Raw genomic sequence first — 26,527 nt, 5'->3', positions numbered from 1 at the left:
AGATCAGTGACAGCATCCAAGTAGGCATATCAGTATGTATACTGACATGCCTACTTGGATGCTGTTTGTGCCGCCCATTTATGTCACTTAGCTTAGTCATCCAGTGACCTCGTTGCACCTCTTTTTTTATTTGCATTATGTGCTCTTTGGGGCCTAGTTTTTAAAACTGCCATCCTGTCTGCCACTGCAGTGTCACTCCTAGATGGGCCAGGTGTTTGTGCCGCACACTTGTGTCACTTAGCTTAGTCATACAGCCACCTCGGTGCAACCTTTTGGCCTAAAAACAATAGTGTGAGGTGTTCAGAATAGACTGGAAATGAGTGAAAATGAATGTTATTGAGGTTAGTAATACCGTAGGATCAAAATGACCCCCAAATGCTGTGATTTTAGCTGTTTTTATGTTTTTTTCAAAAATCATCCAGATCCAAAACCCAAAAGGGTGGTTTTGGCAAAACCAATCCAGATCCAAAACACGAGTGGGGACCCAGATCCAAAAGCAATACACAAAACCCGAAAAATGTCTGCCGCACATCTCTAGTATGGTACTTCCCAAAGAGGCACCTGTAATGGAATGCCAGATAGCTGTAATTGTGTGTGCCACTCTGTTTAAATACTGTACATTGCTTTCTGTAACACAAATAAAGCAATACAATGGCAACTGGTGCATTTTTGAGCTTTATTGGTTTTGTTTTCATTACAAAGTAAAACAGTGTTGTTTTTATGGCAATGCATGTAATATCTTCATTGAGTTGCATTTGACAATAGTGATAGATTATGGGGAACCTTTAAGTATTACGTGATTTGGATTTATTTGACTTATTAACAAGACTTTTTTTTAATTCCTCTTCACTGTTTGTAATTTGCTCACTGATCCATTCAAGGTAACGATCCACCTTGGTATATACTCCAAAATTATCCAATCTTCCGCATCCCTCGCCCCAGCTCACTAAGCCAATAAGAAACCAGGTGTCTCCAAACCTGGTGACCATGGGCCCCCCACTGTCTCCAGTGCAAGCATCCTGATTCTCCCCCAACCTTCCAGCACATAACATATTACCAGATACATGGCTATTCATGACTTCCGAGCAATTCTCACGGGGAACTATGGGGATCTGTATAAAGCTGAGGATCTTAGAGGTGTTGCGCAATGATCCATCCTGGCTTCCCCAGCCCGTTACTATGGTGTCAGTGCCCTCTTGCGTCAAATTTGTTTCAGCAAGTCTTTTACTTGGTAGACAGATGGGCAACACATACTTGTTATACACTGCTGGCTCATTGAGACGCAGTAGGGCTATATCATTATTTGTAGTTTCAGGGTTGTATTCAGGATGCAGGATAATGTTGATCACATAAGTTTGCTGCTCTGTGTCTTCCAGTATCCGACGGTCATATTCACCTGTGTGACATGTGAAGAGAGTTATGTTATTTTTTTCAAAATGTATTTATTGGAATTTCCACACAGAATATAAAGAACAAAATAAATGCATATGTATCCTAATGAAACAACTCGTTCAACATCACACAACATCCGTCAACATAGTATATACCTCGGCCAGCCAGCGGTATCATATGCATAGATATAAGAACACAATGAATAATGCGTAGATGTCATTTGAACTCCCATTAGGACTAATGAAACATTGATAGTTCTATATACAGTAAGCATGAGACATGACTGTGAATGACATTTAACCTGAAAAGATGACATTTGCTGGCAGAAAATAACCTTTCCATCAATTTAGGTTTGCTAATTATTTTGTAAGAAATTTTAAACCGTTCTTTTCAAATAAATACCGAGTTTCTATGTACTAAGGGCCTAACCCAGGTCTGATCGCTGCTGTGCGTTTTCACACAGCGGGCGATCAGATCAGAACTGCGCATGCATATGCACTGCAATGCGCAGGCGTGGCAGACAGCTACAACGGGCATCGGCAGTCAGCGACGGGATGAGGTGAAAGATCCATTTGCACAGGCATTCGCAAGGTGATTGACAGGAAGAGGCCGTTTGTGGGTGGCAACTGACCGTTTTCAGGGAGTTTCCGGAAAAACGCAGACGGGTTCAAGTGTTTTTAGGGAGGGTGTCTGACGTCAATTCCGCTCCCGGACAGGCTGAAGTGATCGCAGCGGCTGAGTAAGTCCTGGGCTACTCAGACACTGCACAAGATCTGTTCGTATAACTCTGCTACACATGCGTTCGCACACTTGCAAAGTGAAAATACACTGCCCTATGGGCGGCGACTATCTGTTCGCAGCAGTGCAAAAAACCCCTAAGTAGCGATCAGGTCTGAATGACCCCCCATGTGCACTGCAGGGGGGGGCAGATATAAAGTGCAGAGAGAGTTAGATTTTGGTGGATTATATTGTTTCTGTGTAGAGTAAATACTGGCTGCTTTATTTTTACACTGCAATTTAGATTTCACTTTGAACACACCCCACCCAAATCTAACTCTCTCTGCACATGTTATATCTGCCCACCGTGCATTGCATGGTTTTGCTCAACTGCTAACAAATTTGCTGCTACGATCAGTTCTGAATTACCCTCTATGACACAAAAGGAGACTGTGCATATTAATTTGATATGACACTTGTATATTGTGTGTGACTGAGTATGTACAAGGAGAAGAACAGAACTAAATTGTAGCATTTCGTATACAGGGCCTGATTCATGGTATTTAAAGCAAAAAAGCAAGCAAATGGGCAAAACCATGCTGCACTGTAGGTGGGCAGATGCATACCTCCCAACTGTCCCGATTTTCGCGGGACAGTCCCGTTTTTTGGGGACTGTCCCGCTGTCCCACCCGCGGGCCACAGTGTCCCGCGGTGGGGGGGGGGGGGGCAGTTGGGAGGATCTGTCTCTTGCTGCCCTGCTTAGCAGAACAGCGGTGAATAGACGCTGTGCGCATGCGCACAGCGTCTATTCACTGGAGTCAGAGGGAGAGGGGGCATGCCAGCGGCTCACAGAGCGCTGGGATGCCCCCTCAGTGACGAAAATGGGGGCGTGGCTCGCGATCGCGGTCATCCCGTGAAGCCATGCCCCTTTTCCTCAGGCCACGCTCCTTTTCTGGAGCACGAAGCCGCGCGTGTGTCCCTCTTCACACAAACAAAATGTTGGGAGGTATGCAGATGTAATATGTGCAGAGAGATTTAGATTTGGGTGGATTATATTATTTCTGTGCAGGGTAAATACTGGCTTGTTTTTCATGTATCCCACAAATATTGGACAGCTTTATTTTTACACTGTAATTTAGGTTTTAGTTTGAACACACCCCATCCAAATATAAATCTGTCTGCATGTTACATCTGCCCCACCTGCAGGGCAACATGGTTTTGCATAGTTGATTGTTATTTATGCTTTACTTACAAACATGAATCAGGCCCACAGATTCAAAGACTCTGGGGAAGATGTATGAAGGGTTGTTAGGGACAAAATCGGTAACTGTGCATGTTATGTACAGCTGTTACAGCTTTCCTGCAGGGAAGTGATCAGAATGACAGGGCCGTCATTATTGGCACTCCTATATTTAAGGTAGTATGCCAATGTGCAAGTAAATGTATGAAGCATAGGCAAACACAGGGGGGCTTCCGGTTGTCCAGATAACACCCCTCCTCTTGGGCAGTGGCTCACATTGTGACAACAATAAAAATGGTGTATAATACTATTACTAGAGATTCCGTCACATCATGCAGTAAAAGGGACAGAACAGAGCAGAGCTGCTGCACATGTCCAGTGGTAGCAGCTTCTTCTACCAGGTTTGCTGTGTGTGAAGTCCTCAATAAGTGCACTGGACCAGAGAGTAGCTACCAGACAGGAACCTTACCATGAGGTGGGAGAATGTGTGCTTAGAAAATGCAGTACTGCTTCTATTATGTTTGTTTATTTATTTATTTATTATGGTATGTTTAACCTTTTCCTGACCACTTATCTTATTTGTATATTTTAAATATGTTTAATACTGTCTATAACCTAGACCATCTATAGTGTTAAATATTAATACTGTATTCCATACAGTATCCAGTGTATAAAAAGACCAATGTTTACGTTAATGTCCAGGGTTATTACAAGGTTCTTCTGCCGCTCCCCCAAACTCCTGCACGTGCTAAAATTTTCTGCAGAGTGGAAGATTATGGATTGCATTTGGAAACCCCCTATAGAAATCTTGCGTTTGCCACTGTGAAAGGTCTGTGGTACTGACTGTCAACTGCAGCTATTGATTTTGACAGCTTTATATCAGTTCCAATAGCTAGGGATTCTGCTTACAAAATAACAATTACGTTTTTTTCTTCATTAAGCCAGAAGTGCAGCTGGGAGAAGATGACCAGCACATGCGCCAGTCACAAGCAGACAGAGGGAGAGTGGAATTCGCTGTGCAGGAGAGGTAACATGATTGGCGTTTCTATAATGGGTGAAATGTGGGCACCGCACACATTACATCCATGTTTTATTACTTATCTTTCTGGAGTCCCGCTCCGGAGCTCCAACCACGGTAAAAAATTGACGGCAAAATGGCCACCATGCATGTGCAGTAGGAATTTAGTCTCCAGAACATGGCGGGCACCATGTTTCCAGAGACCTGCACATGCACGGTAGACTGAGTATGCCAGAGTCTACAGTGCTGTGAAAAGGAGGGGCTCACCCGGAGTCTGCACACAGGCCCCCTTCTCTGTAAAAATGCCCCGGCTAACAATCTCCCTTTTCGGCAATAGACTGCTTCATACAAGCGGATGGTATCTGGACCCACTTCACCGTGATCCAGAGGTGAAGCGGGTCCACACAAATAACAGCCAGCAGTATAATACATCTACCCCACAGTCACACAGATATTCAAGATTCATATATCAAATTATTCAGCACAGTCTCCTCGTGTGTCCCGCAAAAAGATGCCCCGACTCCAAGAAGGGCTTTTTTTGGCGTGACTGCAGCTAAGATGTATGAAGACATATCTGTACAACAGAGGTTCCCAAACGCGGTCCTCAAGGCACCCCAGCATTCCAGGATTTAGGTATATCCATGGCTCAGCACAGATGGTTAAATCAAATTGACTAAGGTGCTAATTGCGTCACCTGTGGCCAAGCATGGATACATTTAAAACCTGGACCGTTGGGGTGCCTTGAGGACCGCGTTTGGGAACCTCTGTTGCACAAGATGTTCTTCAGAAGTACAGTCCTATTTAGACCTGTCAAACTTGACTATCTTAGACTGTGCAAGTTATTTTTCACAAGCAATACTGGGATTCTCAAAAAGGGATTTAAGAATAAGTGATAACAGCACATTGATGTGTATTATATGAAGTTTTAAAGTTTAATTGCCATGTGGTTACATTTTATGAATTAATATTTTATATAAGCTGTTTTTCTTTTATTGTTATTACATTGATTTTAAATATACCACTGCCCTACCAGTGTTACATATCTATATATGCACAGTTCTACATTATATATATTTTTTGTGAAAATGAAAGAATAAAATATCTTGTTGCTTGGGTACCAAGTGACAGGCTCAGCCTTTTTTATAATTTTGCTCCTGATCATGGACCAAGAAACCATACAGAATTATTGATATCTAGTTTTCAGACCTTAAATATGACGTAACAGTAATGTCAGTGCCAGCAGCTGTGCGCGCCCCAGTGAAGAAATAATAAGAATTTACTTACCGATAATTCTATTTCTCATAGTCCGTAGTGGATGCTGGGGACTCCGTAAGGACCATGGGGAATAGCGGCTCCGCAGGAGACTGGGCACATCTAAAGAAAGCTTTAGGACTAACTGGTGTGCACTGGCTCCTCCCCCTATGACCCTCCTCCAAGCCTCAGTTAGGATACTGTGCCCGGACGAGCGTACACAATAAGGAAGGATTTTGAATCCCGGGTAAGACTCATACCAGCCACACCAATCACACCGTATAACCTGTGATCTGAACCCAGTTAACAGCATGATAACAGAGGAGCCTCTGAAAGATGGCTCACAACAATAATAACCCGATTTTTGTAACAATAACTATGTACAAGTATTGCAGACAATCCGCACTTGGGATGGGCGCCCAGCATCCACTACGGACTATGAGAAATAGAATTATCGGTAAGTAAATTCTTATTTTCTCTAACGTCCTAAGTGGATGCTGGGGACTCCGTAAGGACCATGGGGATTATACCAAAGCTCCCAAACGGGCGGGAGAGTGCGGATGACTCTGCAGCACCAAATGAGAGAACTCCAGGTCCTCCTCAGCCAGGATATTAATTTTGTAGAATTTTACAAACGTATTTGCTCCCGACCAAGTAGCTGCTCGGCAAAGTTGTAAAGCCGAGACCCCTCGGGCAGCCGCCCAAGATGAGCCCACCTTCCTTGTGGAGTGGGCATTTACAGATTTTTGGCTGTGGCAGGCCTGCCACAGAATGTGCAAGCTGAATTGTACTACAAATCCAACGAGCAATAGTCTGCTTAGAAGCAGGAGCACCCAGCTTGTTGGGTGCACACAGGATAAACAGCGAGTCAGATTTCCTGACTCCAGCCGTCCTGGAAACATATTTTCAGGGCACTGACAACGTCTAGCAACTTGGAGGCCTCCAAGTCCCTAGTAGCCGCAGGCACCACCAATAGGTTGGTTCAGGTGAGACGCTGAAAACCACCTTGGGGAGAAACTGAGGACGAGTCCTCAATTCCGCCCTGTCCGAATGGAAAATCAGATAAGGGCTTTTTCAGGATAAAGCCGCCAATTCTGACACGCGCCTGGCCCAGGCCAGGGCCAACAGCATGACCACTTTCCATGTGAGATATTTTAACTCCACAGATTTAAGTGGTTCAAACCAATGTGACTTTTGGAACCCAAAACTACATTGAGATCCCAAAGTGCCACTTGAGGCACAAAAGGAGGCTGTATATGCAGTACCCCTTTTACAAACGTCTGAACTTCAGGGACTGAAGCTAGTTCTTTTTGGAAGAAAATTGACAGGGCCGCAAATTTGAACCTTAATGGACCCCAATTTCATGCCCATAGACACTCCTGTTTGCAGGAAATGTAGGAATCGACCCAGTTGAATTTCCTCCGTCGGGCCTTACTGGCCTCGCACCACGCAACATATTTTCGCCAATTGCGGTGATAATGTTTTTGCGGTTACATCCTTCCTGGCTTTGATCAGGATAGGGATGACTTCATCCGGAAAGCCTTTTTTCCTTCAGGATCCGGCGTTCAACCGCCATGCCGTCAAACGCAGCCGCGGTAAGTCTTGGAACAGACAGGGTCCTTGCTGGAGCAGGTCCCTTCTTAGAGGTAGAGGCCACGGATCCTCTGTGAGCATCTCTTGAAGTTCCGGTTACCAAGTCCTTCTTGGCCAATCCGGAGCCACGAATATAGTGCTTTCTCCTCTCCATCTTATCAATCTCAGTACCTTGGGTATGAGAGGCAGAGGAGGGAACACATACACTGACTGGTACACCCACGGTGTTACCAGAGCGTCTACAACTATTGCCTGAGGGTCTCTTGACCTGGCGCAATACCTGTCGAGTTTTTTAATCATGTGGACGACTTCTGGGTGAAGTCCCCACTCTCCCGGGTGGAGGTCGTGCTGAGGAAGTCTGCTTCCCAGTTGTCCACTCTCGGAATGAATACTGTTGACAGTGCTATCACATGATTTTCCGCCCAGCGAAGAATCCCTGCAGCTTCTGCCATTGCCCTCCTGCTTCTTGTGCCACCCTGTCTGTTTACGTGGGTGACTGCCATGATGTTGTCCGACTGGATCAACACCGGCTGACCTTGAAGCAGAGGTCTTGCTAAGCTTAGAGCATTGTAAATGGCCCTTAGCTTCAGGATATTTATGTGAAGTGATGTATCCAGGCTTGACCCTAAGCCCTGGATATTCCTTCCCTGTGTGACTGCTCCCCAGCCTCGCAGGCTGGCATCCGTGGTCACCAGGACCCAGTCCTGAATGCCGAATCTGCGGCCCTCTAGAAGATGAGCACACTGCAACCACCACATGATGGATACCCTTGTCCTTGGTGACAGGGTTATCCGCTGATGCATCTGAAAATGCGACCCGGACCATTTGTCCAGTAGGTTCCACTGGAAAGTTCTTGCGTGGAATCTAACGAATGGGATTGCTTCGTAGGAAGCCACCATTTTTACCCAGAACCCTTGTGCATTGATGCACTGAGACTTGGTTCGGTTTTAGGAGGTTCCTGACTAGCTCGGATAACTCCCTGGCTTTCTCTTCCGGGAGAAACACCTTTTTTCTGGACTGTGTCCAGGAACATCCCTAGGAAACAGAAGACAAGTCGTCGGAACAAGCTGCGATTTTGGAATATTGAGAATCCAATCGTGCTGCCGCAACACTACCTGAGATAGTGCTACACCGACTTCCAACTGTTCCCTGGATCTTACCCTTATCAGGGAATCGTCCAAGTAAGGGATAACTAAAATTCCCTTCCTTCGAAGGGATATCATTTCGGCCATTACCTTGGTAAAGACCCGGGGTGCCGTGGACCATCCCTACGGCAGCGTCTGAACTGATAGTGACAGTTCTGTACCATAACCTGAGGTATCCTTGGTGAGAAGGGTAAACTTTGACATGAAGGTAAGCATCCTTGATGTCCCAAGACATCATGTAGTCCCCTTCTTCCAGCTTCGCAATCACTGCTCTGAGTGACTCAATCTTGAATTTGAACCTCTGTATGTAAGTGTTCAAAGATTTTAGATTTTAGATTTAGAATCGGTCTCACCGGGCCGTCTGGCTTCGGTACCACAATAGTGTGGAATAATACCCCGTTCCCTGTTGCAGGAGGGGTACCTTGATTATCACCTGCTGGGTGAATGGCTTCCAAAACTGCCTCCCTGTCAGAGGGAGACGTCGGTAAAGCCGACTTTTGGAAACGGCGAGGGGGAGACGTCTCGAATTTCAATATGTACCCTTGAGATATTACCTGAAGGATCCAGGGGTCTACTTGCGAGTGAGCCCACTGCGCACTGAAATTCATTGAGAACGGGCCCCCACCGTGCCTGAGCTTGTAAGGCCCTAGCTTCATACTGAGGGCTTTTGCAGAGGCGGGAAAGGATTTCTGTTCCTGGGAACTGGGTAATCTCTTCAGCCTTTTTCCTCTCCCTCTGTCACGAGCAGAAAAGAGGAACCTTTTGTCCGCTTGCCAACAAAGGACTGCGCCTGATAATACGGCGTCTTATTTTGAGAGGCGACCTGGGGTACAAACGTGGATTTCCCAGTTGTTGCCGTGGCCACCAGGTCTAAAAGACCGACCCCAAATGTCCCCTTTCAAAGGCAATACTTCCAAATGCCGTTTGGAATCCGCATCACCTGACCATTTTACTGGTAGAATTGGACAACGCACTTATACTTGATGCCAGTCGGCAAATATTCCGCTGTGCATCATGCATATATAGAAATGCATCTTTTAAATGCTCTATAGGCAATAATATACTATCCTTATCTAGGATATCAATATTTCCAGTCAGGGAATCCGACCATGCCAACCCAGCACTGCACCTCCAGGCTGAGGCGATTGCTGGTCGCAGTATAACACCAGTATGTGTGTGAATACATTTTTGGATACCCTCCTGCTTTCTATTAGCAGGATCCTTAAGGGCGGCCATCTCATGAGAGGGTAGAGCCCTTGTTCTTACAAGCGTGTGAGCGCCTTATCCCCCCTAGGGGGTGTTTCCCAATGCACCCTAACCTCTGGCGGGAAAGGGTATACAGCCAATACTTTTTAAGAAATTATCAATTGTTATCGGGGGGAAACCCACGCATCATCACACACCTCATTTTATTTCTCAGATTCAGGAAAACTACAGGTAGTTTTTCCCTCACCGAACATAATACCCCTTTTTGGTGGTACTCGTATTATCAGAAATGTATAAAACATTTTCCATTGTCTCAATCATGTAACGTGTGGCCCTACTGGAAATCACGGTTGTCTCTTCACCGTCGACACAGGAGTCAGTATCCGTGTCGGCGTCTGTATCTGCCATCTGAGGTAACGGGCGCTTTAGAGCCCCTGACGGCCTATGAGACGTCTGGACAGGCACAAGCTGAGTAGCCGGCTGTCTCATGTCAACCACTGTTTCTTTATACAGAGCTGACACTGTCACGTAATTTTCAACAGTACATCCACTCAGGTGTCGACCCCCTAGGTGGTGACATCACTGTTACAGACACTCTGCTCCGTCTCCACATCATTTTTCTCCTCATACATGTCGACACAAACGTACCGACACACAGCACACACACAGGGAATGCTCTGATAGAGGACAGGACCCCACTAGCCCTTTGGGGAGACAGAGGGAGAGTATGCCAGCACACACCAGAGCGCTATATATATACAGGGATAACCTTATATAAGTGTTTTTCCCCTTATAGCTGCTGTATGTTTTAATACTGCGCCTAATTAGTGCCCCCCTCTCTTTTTTTAACCCTTTCTGTAGTGTAGTGACTGCAGGGAAGAGCCAGGGAGCTTCCCTCCAACTGAGCTGTGAGGGAAAATGGCGCCAGTGTGCTGAGGAGATAGGCTCCGCCCCCTTTTCGGCGGCCTTATCACCCGTTTTTCTGTATATTCTGGCAGGGGTTAAATGCATCCATATAGCCCAGGAGCTATATGTGATGTATTTTTTGCCATGTAAGGTATTTTTATCGTGTTTTATTGCGTCTCAGGGCCACCCCCCCAGCGCCCTGCACCCTCAGTGACCGGAGTATGAAGTGTGCTGAGAGCAATGGCGCACAGCTGCAGTGCTGTGCGCTACCTTATTGAAGACAGGAACGTCTTCTGCCGCCGATTTTTCCGGACCTCTTCGCTCTTCTGGCTCTGTAAGGGGGCCGGCGGCGCGGCTCCGGGACCCATCCAGGCTGAACCTGTGATCGTCCCTCTGGAGCTAATGTCCAGTAGCCAAGAAGCCCAATCCACTCTGCACGCAGGTGAGTTCGCTTCTTCTCCCCTTAGTCCCTCGATGCAGTGAGCCTGTTGCCAGCAGGTCTCACTGAAAATAACAAACCTAAACTAAAACTTTCACTAAGAAGCTCAGGAGAGCCCCTAGTGTGCACCCTTCTCGTCGGGCACAGAAATCTAACTGAGGCTTGGAGGAGGGTCATAGGGGGAGGAGCCAGTGCACACCAGTTAGTCCTAAAGCTTTCTTTAGATGTGCCCAGTCTCCTGCGGAGCCGCTATTCCCCATGGTCCTTACGGAGTCCCCAGCATCCACTTAGGACGTTAGAGAAACTTGAATTTCTCCTTGGGATGCTATCTGGTGGCTGCCGGCGTGCAAAACACTTTAATTTCCCCATAGAGGTGAGGATGTGTAATCAGGATGTAGTTATGTGACCGGCGGTCAGAAGACTACTGATCACAACACCTCCACCTACATCCCGCCCCCTCACTATCCCAAAGGTCGGCATTCTGCGGCTGGGATCCCGGCATCGGGGTGCTGACCGCCGGGATCCCGGCCACTGGTAACGCATACCACACCCGTGTAAACTTTGTGTCATCAGTGCATCTTTCTGTTAAACAATTCCACAATCCTGTTCAAAGAATATCGTTTCTCTGTGTTGACCCTTTTCAGCATTAAGTAGACAGTCAAAAGCTTAACGGGGTCAAAAGGTCAACAGGGTCAAAGTTCGACAGTCAAAAGGTTGATATGGACAAACGGTCGACATGAAAACACCATAAAAAATAATTGTTGACTACCTGGGTGTCGACCGTTTGCATGTCAACCTTTTGACCCTGTCGACCTTTTGACCCTGTCGACCTTATGGTGTCAACTTATTGACTGTCTATCTATCAACCACCTACCTCTGCAGAGGAGGCCCACACCATAGAGGTTGCACTGTGAAGCAAACCAACTTGAGAGCCCAAGACAGTACATGGTGGCCTGTCCTTGGTGGGGAGGAGGTCCTGTTGCAGCAACCCATATGTCAACTCCTGCCCATGTGTATGGTCACATGATGCAGAACTACTCTAATCTATTGCTCTTCCTTGTTGTTTGCTTATTGTCTTTGGGGGTTATTCAGAGTTGTTAACAAACCAAAAAAGATAGCAATTTGGTAAAACCATGTGGCATCGCAGGCGGGACAGATGTAACATGTGGCAGAGAGAGGTAGATTTGGGTGCGTTATATTGTTTTTGTGCAGGGTAAATACTGGCTGCAAATCTAACTCTGTCTGCACATATTATATCTGCCCCACCTGCAGTGCAACATGGTTTTGCCCAATTTAAGTTTTTTGGTTTGCTAACAACTCTGAATAACCCCCTTTGTGTTAATTTACATATCTTCTACAGCAACTCAAAGGACATCAGCTGCACTGTGGTTCTTGTCCCAGAATCAGCTTAGGGCAGAGGTTCCCAAACTGTGTGCCGTGGCTCCCTGGGGTGCCTCGGGACACTTGCAGGGGTGCCCTGGGTTGGTGGTCCAGGACCAATTCAAATTATTCATGGTCAATATAATAGGCAAAACCAGTGCTGGTGGCTGCCAGTCATAAAATATGTGGCCAAACAGAAGCAAATCTTGTCCCTCACCACACAACTGACCCTAAGGATGACATATAAACGCAATCTACTTAATGTAATATTTCTTTCTACATTTCTCAATAAAAAATTTTTGGCCCAGGGGTGCCGTGAAAAAAATCTGATATTCTAGGGCGCCGTGATTCAAAAAAGTTTGGAAACCACTGGCTTAGGGGGTAGATTTACTAAAGCTTCAAAAACAGACAAATTGTGGTTTTGCACAAAGTAAATGACCTGGGCCAGGCTGCTGCCCCCCAGGATACCTGCGCTGTTGCTGGCGGCGCCATCTTTCCGGTGATATCTTTGGGAAGATGGCACAACACATAGATAGTAGGGATGAGCAGGTTCGGTTCCCTGAGAACCGAACCCCCCTGAACATCACGTCCCGAGCCCGGCCCGGGACTTCCCGCCAGACTCGGAAACCAGAAAACATCTAGAGATGAGCGCCGGAAATTTTTCGGGTTTTGTGTTTTGGTTTTGGGTTCGGTTCCGCGGCCGTGTTTTGGGTTCGACCGCGTTTTGGCAAAACCTCACCGAATTTTTTTTGTCGGATTCGGGTGTGTTTTGGATTCGGGTGTTTTTTTCAAAAAACACTAAAAAACAGCTTAAATCATAGAATTTGGGGGTCATTTTGATCCCAAAGTATTATTAACCTCAAAAACCATAATTTACACTCATTTTCAGTCTATTCTGAATACCTCACACCTCACAATATTATTTTTAGTCCTAAAATTTGCACCTAGGTCGCTGGATGACTAAGCTAAGCGACCCTAGTGGCCGACACAAACACCGGGCCCATCTAGGAGTGTCACTGCAGTGTCACGCAGGATGTCCCTTCCAAAAAACCCTCCCCAAACAGCACATGACGCAAAGAAAAAAAGAGGCGCAATGAGGTAGCTGTGTGAGCAAGATAAGCGACCCTAGTGGCCGACACAAACACCGGGCCCATCTAGGAGTGTCACTGCAGTGTCACGCAGGATGTCCCTTCCAAAAAACCCTCCCCAAACAGCACATGACGCAAAGAAAAAAAGAGGCGCAATGAGGTAGCTGTGTGAGTAAGATAAGCGACCCTAGTGGCCGACACAAACACCGGGCCCATCTAGGAGTGTCACTGCAGTGTCACGCAGGATGTCCCTTCCAAAAAACCCTCCCCAAACAGCACATGACGCAAAGAAAAAAAGAGGCGCAATGAGGTAGCTGTGTGAGTAAGATAAGCGACCCTAGTGGCCGACACAAACACCGGGCCCATCTAGGAGTGTCACTGCAGTGTCACGCAGGATGTCCCTTCCAAAAAAACCCTCCCCAAACAGCACATGACGCAAAGAAAAAAAGAGGCGCAATGAGGTAGCTGTGTGAGTAAGATAAGCGACCCTAGTGGCCGACACAAACACCGGGCCCATCTAGGAGTGTCACTGCAGTGTCACGCAGGATGTCCCTTCCAAAAAACCCTCCCCAAACAGCACATGACGCAAAGAAAAAAAGAGGCGCAATGAGGTAGCTGTGTGAGTAAGATAAGCGACCCTAGTGGCCGACACAAACACCGGGCCCATCCAGGAGTGTCACTGCAGTGTCACGCAGGATGTCCCTTCCAAAAAACCCTCCCCAAACAGCACATGACGCAAAGAAAAAAAGAGGCGCAATGAGGTAGCTGTGTGAGTAAGATAAGCGACCCTAGTGGCCGACACAAACACCGGGCCCATCTAGGAGTGTCACTGCAGTGTCACGCAGGATGTCCCTTCCAAAAAACCCTCCCCAAACAGCACATGACGCAAAGAAAAAAAGAGGCGCAATGAGGTAGCTGTGTGAGTAAGATAAGCGACCCTAGTGGCCGACACAAACACCGGGCCCATCTAGGAGTGTCACTGCAGTGTCACGCAGGATGTCCCTTCCAAAAAACCCTCCCCAAACAGCACATGACGCAAAGAAAAAAAGAGGCGCAATGAGGTAGCTGTGTGAGTAAGATAAGCGACCCTAGTGGCCGACACAAACACCGGGCCCATCTAGGAGTGTCACTGCAGTGTCACGCAGGATGTCCCTTCCAAAAAACCCTCCCCAAACAGCACATGACGCTAAGAAAAATTAAAGAAAAAAGAGGTGCAAGATGGAATTGTCCTTGGGCCCTCCCACCCACCCTTATGTTGTATAAACAGGACATGCACACTTTAACCAACCCATCATTTCAGTGACAGGGTCTGCCACACGACTGTGACTGAAATGACGGGTTGGTTTGGACCCCCACCAAAAAAGAAGCAATTAATCTCTCCTTGCACAAACTGGCTCTACAGAGGCAAGATGTCCACCTCATCATCATCCTCCGATATATCACCGTGTACATCCCCCTCCTCACAGATTATCAATTCGTCCCCACTGGAATCCACCATCTCAGCTCCCTGTGTACTTTGTGGAGGCAATTGCTGCTGGTCAATGTCTCCACGGAGGAATTGATTATAATTCATTTTAATGAACATCATCTTCTCCACATTTTCTGGATGTAACCTCGTACGCCGATTGCTGACAAGGTGAGCGGCGGCACTAAACACTCTTTCGGAGTACACACTTGTGGGAGGGCAACTTAGGTAGAATAAAGCCAGTTTGTGCAAGGGCCTCCAAATTGCCTCTTTTTCCTGCCAGTATAAGTACGGACTGTGTGACGTGCCTACTTGGATGCGGTCACTCATATAATCCTCCACCATTCTTTCAATGGTGAGAGAATCATATGCAGTGACAGTAGACGACATGTCCGTAATCGTTGTCAGGTCCTTCAGTCCGGACCAGATGTCAGCATCAGCAGTCGCTCCAGACTGCCCTGCATCACCGCCAGCGGGTGGGCTCGGAATTCTGAGCCTTTTCCTCGCACCCCCAGTTGCGGGAGAATGTGAAGGAGGAGATGTTGACAGGTCGCGTTCCGCTTGACTTGACAATTTTCTCACCAGCAGGTCTTTCAACCCCAGCAGACTTGTGTCTGCCGGAAAGAGAGATCCAAGGTAGGCTTTAAATCTAGGATCGAGCACGGTGGCCAAAATGTAGTGCTCTGATTTCAACAGATTGACCACCCGTGAATCCTTGTTAAGCGAATTAAGGGCTCCATCCACAAGTCCCACATGCCTAGCGGAATCGCTCCGTGTTAGCTCCTCCTTCAATGTCTCCAGCTTCTTCTGCAAAAGCCTGATGAGGGGAATGACCTGACTCAGGCTGGCAGTGTCTGAACTGACTTCACGTGTGGCAAGTTCAAAGGGCATCAGAACCTTGCACAACGTTGAAATCATTCTCCACTGCGCTTGAGACAGGTGCATTCCACCTCCTATATCGTGCTCAATTGTATAGGCTTGAATGGCCTTTTGCTGCTCCTCCAACCTCTGAAGCATATAGAGGGTTGAATTCCACCTCGTTACCACTTCTTGCTTCAGATGATGGCAGGGCAGGTTCAGTAGTTTTTGGTGGTGCTCCAGTCTTCTGTACGTGGTGCCTGTACGCCGAAAGTGTCCCGCAATTCTTCTGGCCACCGACAGCATCTCTTGCACGCCCCTGTCGTTTTTTAAATAATTCTGCACCACCAAATTCAAGGTATGTGCAAAACATGGGACGTGCTGGAATTTGCCCATATTTAATGCACACACAATATTGCTGGCGTTGTCCGATGCCACAAATCCACAGGAGAGTCCAATTGGGGTAAGCCATTCCGCGATGATCTTCCTCAGTTGCCGTAAGAGGTTTTCAGCTGTGTGCGTATTCTGGAAAGCGGTGATACAAAGCGTAGCCTGCCTAGGAAAGAGTTGGCGTTTGCGAGATGCTGCTACTGGTGCCGCCGCTGCTGTTCTTGCGGCGGGAGTCCATACATCTACCCAGTGGGCTGTCACAGTCATATAGTCCTGACCCTGCCCTGCTCCACTTGTCCACATGTCCGTGGTTAAGTGGACATTGGGTACAACTGCATTTTTTAGGACACTGGTGAGTCTTTTTCTGACGTCCGTGTACATTCTCGGTATCGCCTGCCTAGAGAAGTGGAACCTAGATGGTATTTGGTAACGGGGGCACACTGCCTCAATAAATTGTCTAGTTCCCTGTGAACTAACGGCGGATACCGGACGCACGTCTAACACCAACATAGTTGTCAAGGCCTCAGTTATCCGCTTTGCAGCAGGATGACTGCTGTGATATTTCATCTTCCTCGCAAAGGACTGTTGGACAGTCAATTGCTTACTGGAAGTAGTACAAGTGGGCTTACTACTTCCCCTCTGGGATGACCTTCGACTCCCAGCAGCAACAACAGCAGCGCCAGCAGCAGTAGGCGTTACACGCAAGGATGCATCAGAGGAATCCCAGGCAGGAGAGGAATCGTCAGAATTGCCAGTGACATGGCCTGCAGGACTATTGGCATTCCTGGGGAAGGAGGAAATTGACACTGAGGGAGTTGGTGGGGTGGTTTGCGTGAGCTTGGTTACAAGAGGAAGGGATTTACTGGTCAGTGGACTGCTTCCGCTGTCGCCCAAAGTTTTTGAACTTGTCACTGACTTATTATGAATGCGCTGCAGGTGACGTATAAGGGAGGATGTTCCGAGGTGGTTAACGTCCTTACCCCTACTTATTACAGCTTGACAAAGGCAACACACGGCTTGACACCTGTTGTCCGCTTTTCTGTTGAAATACCTCCACACTGAAGAGCTGATTTTTTTGGTATTTTCACCAGGCATGTCAACGGCCATATTCCTCCCACGGACAACAGGTGTCTCCCCGGGTGCCTGACTTAAACAAACCACCTCACCATCAGAATCCTCCTGGTCAATTTCCTCCCCAGCGCCAGCAACACCCATATCCTCCTCATCCTGGTGTACTTCAACACTGACATCTTCAATCTGACTATCAGGAACTGGAGTGCGGGTGCTCCTTCCAGCACTTGCAGGGGGCGTGCAAATGGTGGAAGGCGCATGCTCTTCACGTCCAGTGTTGGGAAGGTCAGGCATCGCAACCGACACAATTGGACTCTCCTTGTGGATTTGGGATTTCGAAGAACGCACAGTTCTTTGCGGTGCTTTTGCCAGCTTGAGTCTTTTCAGTTTTCTAGCGAGAGGCTGAGTGCTTCCATCCTCATGTGAAGCTGAACCACTAGCCATGAACATAGGCCAGGGCCTCAGCCGTTCCTTGCCACTCCGTGTGGTAAATGGCATATTGGCAAGTTTACGCTTCTCCTCCGACAATTTTATTTTAGGTTTTGGAGTCCTTTTTTTACTGATATTTGGTGTTTTGGATTTGACATGCTCTGTACTATGACATTGGGCATCGGCCTTGGCAGACGACGTTGCTGGCATTTCATCGTCTCGGCCATGACTAGTGGCAGCAGCTTCAGCACGAGGTGGAAGTGGATCTTGATCTTTCCCTAATTTTGGAACCTCAACATTTTTGTTCTCCATATTTTAATAGGCACAACTAAAAGGCACCTCAGGTAAACAATGGAGATGGATGGATACTAGTATACTTATGGATGGACTGCCGAGTGCCGACACAGAGGTAGCTACAGCCGTGGACTAACGTACTGTGTCTGCTGCTAATATAGACTGGATGATTGATAATGAGATGAAATCAATATATATATGTATGTATATATAATATCACTAGTACTGCAGCCGGACAGGTAGATAATATATTTATTAGGTAATGATGACTGATGACGGACCTGCTGGACACTGTCAGCTCAGCAGCACCGCAGACTGCTACAGTAAGCTACTATACTATAGTAGTATGTACAAAGAAGAAAGAAAAAAAAAAACCACGGGTAGGTGGTATACAATTATGGATGGACTGCCGAGTGCCGACACAGAGGTAGCTACAGCCGTGGACTAACGTACTGTGTCTGCTGCTAATATAGACTGGATGATTGATAATGAGATGAAATCAATATATATATGTATGTATATATAATATCACTAGTACTGCAGTCGGACAGGTAGATAATATATTTATTAGGTAATGATGACTGATGACGGACCTGCTGGACACTGTCAGCTCAGCAGCACCGCAGACTGCTACAGTAAGCTACTATACTATAGTAGTATGTACAAAGAAGAAAGAAAAAAAAAAACCACGGGTAGGTGGTATACAATTATGGATGGACTGCTGAGTGCCGACACAGAGGTAGCTACAGCCGTGGACTAACGTACTGTGTCTGCTGCTAATATAGACTGGATGATTGATAATGAGATGAAATCAATATATATATGTATGTATATATAATATCACTAGTACTGCAGCCGGACAGGTAGATAATATATTTATTAGGTAATGATGACTGATGACGGACCTGCTGGACACTGTCTGCTCAGCAGCACCGCAGACTGCTACAGTAAGCTACTATACTATAGTAGTATGTACAAAGAAGAAAGAAAAAAAAAAAAAACACGGGTAGGTGGTATACAATTATGGATGGACTGCTGAGTGCCGACACAGAGGTAGCTACAGCCGTGGACTAACGTACTGTGTCTGCTGCTAATATAGACTGGATGATTGATAATGAGATGAAATCAATATATATATGTATGTTGTATATATAATATCACTAGTACTGCAGCCGGACAGGTAGATAATATATTTATTAGGTAATGATGACTGATGACGGACCTGCTGGACACTGTCAGCTCAGCAGCACCGCAGACTGCTACAGTAAGCTACTATACTCTATAGTAGTATGTACAAAGAAGAAAGAAAAAAAAAAAACCACGGGTAGGTGGTATACAATTATGGATGGACTGCCGAGTGCCGACACAGAGGTAGCTACAGCCGTGGACTAACGTACTGTGTCTGCTGCTAATATAGACTGGATGATTGATAATGAGATGAAATCAATATATATATGTATGTATATATAATATCACTAGTACTGCAGCCGGACAGGTAGATAATATATTTATTAGGTAATGATGACTGATGACGGACCTGCTGGACACTGTCAGCTCAGCAGCACCGCAGACTGCTACAGTAAGCTACTATACTATAGTAGTATGTACAAAGAAGAACGAAAAAAAAAAAACCACGGGTAGGTGGTATACAATTATGGATGGACTGCTGAGTGCCGACACAGAGGTAGCTACAGCCGTGGACTAACGTACTGTGTCTGCTGCTAATATAGACTGGATGATTGATAATGAGATGAAATCAATATATATATGTATGTATATATAATATCACTAGTACTGCAGCCGGACAGGTAGATAATATATTTATTAGGTAATGATGACTGATGACGGACCTGCTGGACACTGTCAGCTCAGCAGCACCGCAGACTGCTACAGTAAGCTACTATACTCTATAGTAGTATGTACAAAGAAGAAAGAAAAGAAAAAAAACAACGGGTAGGTGGTATACAATTATGGATGGACTGCCGAGTGCCGACACAGAGGTAGCTACAGCCGTGGACTAACGTACTGTGTCTGCTGCTAATATAGACTGGATGATTGATAATGAGATGAAATCAATATATATATGTACGTATATATAATATCACTAGTACTGCAGCCGGACAGGTAGATAATATATTTATTAGGTAATGATGACTGATGACGGACCTGCTGGACACTGTCAGCTCAGCAGCACCGCAGACTGCTACAGTAAGCTACTATACTATAGTAGTATGTACAAAGAAGAACGAAAAAAAAAAACACGGGTAGGTGGTCTACAATTATGGATGGACTGCTGAGTGCCGACACAGAGGTAGCTACAGCCGTGGACTAACGTACTGTGTCTGCTGCTAATATAGACTGGATGATTGATAATGAGATTAAATCAATATATATATGTATGTATATATATATAATATCACTAGTACTGCAGCCGGACAGGTAGATAATATATTTATTAGGTAATGATGACTGATGACGGACCTGCTGGACACTGTTAGCTCAGCAGCACCGCAGACTGCTACAGTAAGCTACTATACTCTATAGTAGTATGTACAAAGAAGAAAGAAAAAAAAAAACCACGGGTAGGTGGTATACAATTATGGATGGACTGCCGAGTGCCGACACAGAGGTAGCTACAGCCGTGGACTAACGTACTGTGTCTGCTGCTAATATAGAGTCTAGACTGGATGATAAATTATTGATAATGAGATGAAATCAATATAATATCACTAGTACTGCAGCCGGACAGGTACTATATATATTTATTATGTAATGACTGATGACGGACCTGCTGGACACTGTCAGGTCAGCACAGCACCGCAGACTGCTACAGTAAGCTACTATAGTAGTATGTATAAAGAAGAATGAAAAAAAAAAAAAACCACGGGTAGGTGGTATACAATATTATATATATATATATATATATATATATATATATATATATTATATACAATTATATATATATATATATATATTAAACTGGTGGTGATTGATTATTAAACTGGTGGTCACTTCAGGACAGGTCACGTTGCAACTTGCAACTAGTACTCCGAGGCCTAAGCAGACAATCACAAAATATATTATTATACTGGTGGTCAGTGTGGTCACAACAATGGCAGTGTGGCACTGACTCTGGCAGCAAAAGTGTGCACTGTACGTTATATGTACTCCTGAGTCCTGCTCTCAGACTCTAACTGCTCCCCACTGTCAGTGTCTCCCCCACAAGTCAGATAATACACTTACAGTCACACTATCTATTATCTAATCTATAAATATCACTTCAGCAAGTAGTATAGTAGTATACAGTATAGTAGTACTCCTCCTAATAATGCTCCCCGAAATACTGTGTCTCTCTCTTCTCTAAACGGAGAGGACGCCAGCCACGCCCTCTCCCTATGACTCTCAATGCACGTGTGAAAATGGCGGCGACGCGCGGCTCCTTATATAGAATACGAGTCTCGCGATAGAATCCGAGCCTCGCGAGAATCCGACAGCGTGATGATGACGTTCGGGCGCGCTCGGGTTAGCCGAGCAAGGCGGGAAGATCCGAGCCTGCTCGGACCCGTGTAAAAAACCTGAAGTTCGGGCGGGTTCGGATTCAGAGGAACCGAACCCGCTCATCTCTAAAAACATCATCATACCGCTGTTGGATTCTCGCAAGATTTGGATTCCATATAAACAGCCGCGCATCGCCGCCATTTTCACTCCGGACTTGGAGAGTGTGGGAGACAGATCTCTGTGTCTCTCTGTGGGTGGTGGCGTCGAGTGGGGTTATTGTGTGCTCTATATGGGTGCTGCTGCAGTCACTGTTGTGTACCTGTGCTGTGTTATGGGTGCAGTCCTGGCTGCCCTGGCTGTCACTGGTGTTTCATGTGCTGCAGCTGTACATAGGTGTTGCTGTCCTGGCTGTAACTGTGTTGTACAGGGTGCAGGGGCACTGTCCTCCTGTATGCTGGAAAATATAGGGGTGCTTCTGGCCAGTGGCGGAACAAGCAAGCGGTGGGCCCAGGTGCGACAAAATGCTTTGGGCCCCCCCCCCATCCAAGTCCACCCCGGGGGCAGTGCGCGCCGTAGGCGCTCGCAAAAATACATAGTGGCGTGGCTTCGTGGGGAAGGGGTGTGGCCACAAAATAATACCAACACAGTAGTCTCCATTATTCAAATTACGCCGCACAGTAGCACCACTACACCAGGTAGAGACCCTTTTACACCTTACAGCGAACAGATTCCTCTTTTTACACATTACAGCAGACAGCGTGCACTTTTTACACATAACGGCAGACCGCGTGCCCTTGTTACACATAACGGCAGACCGCGTGCCCTTGTTACACATAACGGCAGACCGCGTGCCCTTGTTACACATAACGGCAGACCGCGTGCCCTTGTTACACATTACGGCAGACAGCGTGCCCTTTTTACACATTACGGTAGACAGCGTGCCCTTGTTACACATTACGGCAGACAGCGTCCCCATTTTTACACATTACGGCAGGCAGATTCCCCTTTTTACACATAGTGGCAGGCAGTCCCCCCTTTTTACACATTGCGGCAGGTAGTCCCCCCTTTTTACACATTGCGGCAGGCAGTCCCCCCTTTTTACACCGTGCAGCAGGCAGTCCCCCCTTTTTACACATTGCGGCAGGTAGTCCCCCCTTTTTACACATTGCGGCAGGCAGTCCCCCCTTTTTACACAGTGCGGCAGGCAGTCCCCCCTTTTTACACATTGCGGCAGGTAGTCCCCCCTTTTTACACATTGCGGCAGGCAGGCACAAGAAAGAAAGAAGGAAAGAAAAAGAAAGAAAGAAAGAAAGAAAGAAAGAAAGAAGAATTATACTTACCCTCAGGCTCCTCGGTGCAGCTGCGTCAGACGACGATTCCCGGGCAGTAGAGAATGAGGAGGAGGGAGCCGGAGGACGGAGCCGCAGCAGCGCTTTGTTACTGGTGGAGGCGCTGCTGCTGCTGCCCCTCTGCTTCCCTATAGGCTGTTCTCGGAAGACAGCCTATAGGGAAGCAGAGGAGCAGCAGCAGCAGCGCCTCCACCAGTAACAAAGCGCTGCTGCGGCTCCGTCCTCCGGCTCCCTCCTCCTTCCCCCGTCTGTACCGCTGCTCAGCTCCTATCTCCGGGCGGCTGTGCGCTGTGGGCAGCGGTTGCCTGCAGCGCACAGCGGCATGTAATGAGTCAGTTTGACTCATTACATGCTTGGGCCCCTGGACAGAGGCGGGCCCCAGTGCAGTGCACTGCCTGCACTGCCGGTAGTTCCGCCTCTGCTTCTGGCCCTGTATGTTGTAAAAATTCAGGCGTGCAGTTGTTAAAAATTAAAAGCACCTCCTTGTCTGTAGTGGAATACCAGATGCTAGGTGTCTAAGCGGTCAGATATTGAGCTTTATAACAGATGTTTAATACTACTAGGTACTTTCAAGTTCCTTTAATGAGAGTGCTCGCATCTCACTAAGCGATATGCCAATCCTGGATTGTAGGAGTGGAATATTATCTATGGTGAATATTTGTTACCTACTTACTTGCATTATATGTAACTTTACATGCTTTTTCCACATGCCGGACTATAACTGTATGACCCTGAACTACCTCATATTACCACTTTCTGTATTTTTCCACTATGAATCTAGACATGGAATTTTGTACACATATCTTTACCTTTCTTCAATAAACATTGTTTTGAAAAAAAAATAAAAAATTAAAAGCACACTACTCCTGTATGCTGTAAAATATTGGGGTGCTGCTGGCCCTGTATGTTGTAAAGATTCAGGGGCGCAGTTAAAAATGAAAAGCACACTGCTGTATGCTGTAAAATATAGGGGTGCTGCTGGCCCTGTATGTTGTAAAAATTCAGAGGAGCAGTTGTTAAAAATGAGTGCTGCTGTTCAAATAACATTACACTGGCCAGGTATGCTGTAAGTATACAGGGGTGCTGTGAAAATAAAGAGGCACTGTTCTGTGTGCTGTAATAATAAAGGGGCGCTGTCCTGTGAAATGGAGAACAACAATTTGGAGGGGAAAAATAGTGGAAGATCAGGAAACACTTCCAGTTCCTAGTACTAGTGCTGAAGCTGCTGCTGCCACCAGTCATGACATTGACGATGTAATTCCATCAACATCGTCTGCTAAGGCCGATGTCCAATGTCATAGAGCATGTGTAAAATCCAAGAACCAAAAATTAATAATCAGAAACAAAAAGAAATTATCTGACGAGAAACGTAAAATTGGCAATATGCCATTCACGATACAAAGTGGCAAGGAAAGGCTAATGCCTTGGCCTATGTTTATGACTGGTGGCTCAGCTTCTCATGAGGATGGAAGCCCTCCTCCCTCTCGAAAAATGTAAAAAATTAAGCTTGTTGAGGGGGCATGGCCTGGTCAGCTAACGGGACGGCAGCAGGGTGCATGAGCTCCAACTTACTCACCCCTTTTTACAGCCCTATTTTCTCTGCTAAATCTCCATGGGCCCTGCTGCCTGCTGTATCCGCTGTGCCTTACTGCCTGGTGCCCGTGAACTCACACTGCGGAGCCAGGGGATGGCACCTCCGTCCTTGCGGGTTGCGGTCTGTTCGCTGCCTCTGAGCCGGGACCTCAATCATCCCCACTTCCGCCCGTGACCCGCTTGGAGAGAAGACACTGTGCCGGTGACCCTTCTTCCCTCGTGTAGCGGTGTGGTGCCAGGATCTCCTGCTCACCTGCCCGCTGGAATATCCTGTCCGACGGCCACTCCGGGGACTTGCAGCGCTGAGAGCCTGCTCACCGCAGGCTGGATGTCACAGTGCAGCTGCCTATCCCCCAGTGTTCAGGGGATCATGGTGGCTCCTGCTGGCGCCTGTCTTGTCTCCCGCAGGGGGTGCAGCGGGTCAGCGGGACTGGATTCTTCTGTCTCCCAGCGGTGGGGATCTTCAGTGACGTCCAAGGGGGACACACAGTATTATAATTAACACTTTCAGTACCTTCCACTGAAGCGGAGCACAGCCTTTGCCTTTATAACACCTGTGCTGCTTAAAGCTATGTGACTCTGGGTGGTATTCAGGTTGCCGACTGTCGGGATCCCGGCGCACAGTATACCAGCGCCGGAATCCCGACAGCCGGCATACCAACAGTTTTTCACGACCCCCCTGGAGGGAGAATAAATAGCGTGGCGCGCTTAGCGCGCCACCTTGCTCACAGCGTGGCAAGTGCAGCGAGCCCGCAAGGGGCTCATTTGTGCTCGCCATGCTGTCGGTATGCCAGCGGTCGGGCTTCCGGCGCCGGCATACCATACCACACCCGTGACTGTTATACAGCTAACTACGAGGCATATGGGCACTTCCTATTCTGCACTATAACTTCTCAGCTGAGTTACCATTCACCTATACACTTCAATTCAGTTTAACTAATAAAAAATAAACGAATGGAGGGTTAAGAGGAGAGGAAACCCTGAAGATGTCTAATAGAAATCGCAAAAACCCTCCCGGAGATATGGCATCCTTCTTTGTCCCCAAGCGGGGGAAAAATGTAAACCAACAGTCTGCATCGCCCATGACAGCCCCGGATCCCAGTGCATCCCCACCTAATTCGGGTACTGCTTTTTCTTCAGACTCTGACCCTTACGATTCTTTGGTACAGCCGATCGCAACTACATTTAGGGTTGAACTGCGTGCAGCTATACAGGATTTAAAATCGGAAATCTCCTCATTGGGATCACGTACCGATATTCTCGAGCAAAAAACTGACTAGCTTTGTAACTATCAGGATGTTTGTATCCCAAGAAGTCTCGGAACTACGCTCCGAAGTGGAATCCTTACATGAACATGTTGAAGATCTTGAGAACAATTTACGTATTATAAATGTTCCTGAGTCCATTGATAACTCTGCTCTACCAGACTATCTTAATGGCTTGTTTCATCATCTTCTCCCGGATCTTTCAGATGACCAATTCCTCTTGGACAGAGCTCACAGAGCCCTTCGAGCAAAGCCTCCTTCAGATCATCCTCCCAGAGATAGTATCTTAAGGATGCACTTCCATCAGATTAAGTCGAAAGTTCTGGAGGCATGTCGAGGAATACCAGTGGTTCCCTATAAGGGTTCTAACCTCCTTCTGTTCAAAGAGTTAGTCCCTTCTACTCTTAGTAAATGGAGGGAGATGTTACCCGTTACTAAAGCTCTACGCAATCGGAAGATTCTTTACAGATGAAGACTCCCATTTTCTCTCAAATTCTCTTTCAGCGGCCGATATTACACTATTAAGACCCCAGAGGATGGTTTGGAATCCCTTAGAAGATTGCGACTCTTCTCGACTCCTCCTACAATGCCTTTTCCTAGTTCTCCAGGTAACTCCAAGTCACGATCTCCTCTGCAGGCTGAATGGTCGACTTCATGATTAGTTCTCAACTTGATTCTCAGGTTATTCAATAAGACTTGTATCTTTTTCCCATCACATTACAGAATACAGTGTTTGGCAGTAATCTGATGCTTCAAATGTTCCTATGATGATATTATATGTTTTCGTTCATCTGTTTGGCTGGGGCACGAGGTCCATTGTCTTTATCCACATCAAATATGGTCTTTATCCACATCAAATATCTTCTTAGTGCGCTGTCACAGATAAGAGCCGGCACACACACAGTCCAGTCTCCGGGGTCAGCCAGCATCTTTGGGGAAG

At 46.8% G+C, this 26,527-nt stretch overlaps 1 protein-coding gene across 4 annotated transcripts in view; it reads right to left on the bottom strand.

Annotated features, from left to right (window-relative positions):
• Window positions 1-657: 657 nt before the first annotated feature.
• The window catches only part of LOC134909209 (vitamin K-dependent protein C-like), a 139,503-nt gene continuing 113,633 nt past the window's right edge, over window positions 658-26,527 (bottom strand). For all 4 annotated transcript variants that reach the window (XM_063915858.1, XM_063915857.1, XM_063915859.1 and 1 more), the window contains one exon: window positions 658-1,396. In XM_063915858.1, coding sequence (XP_063771928.1) covers window positions 786-1,396 — 611 coding nt within the window. In that variant the 3' untranslated portion in view covers window positions 658-785. The remainder of the gene's footprint in view (window positions 1,397-26,527) is intronic.

The sequence above is a fragment of the Pseudophryne corroboree genome, chromosome 4 (genome assembly GCF_028390025.1).
Source record: "Pseudophryne corroboree isolate aPseCor3 chromosome 4, aPseCor3.hap2, whole genome shotgun sequence".
In the NCBI taxonomy this organism is placed as follows: domain Eukaryota; kingdom Metazoa; phylum Chordata; class Amphibia; order Anura; family Myobatrachidae; genus Pseudophryne; species Pseudophryne corroboree.
This window is presented reverse-complemented; position numbering and strand designations above follow the sequence as displayed.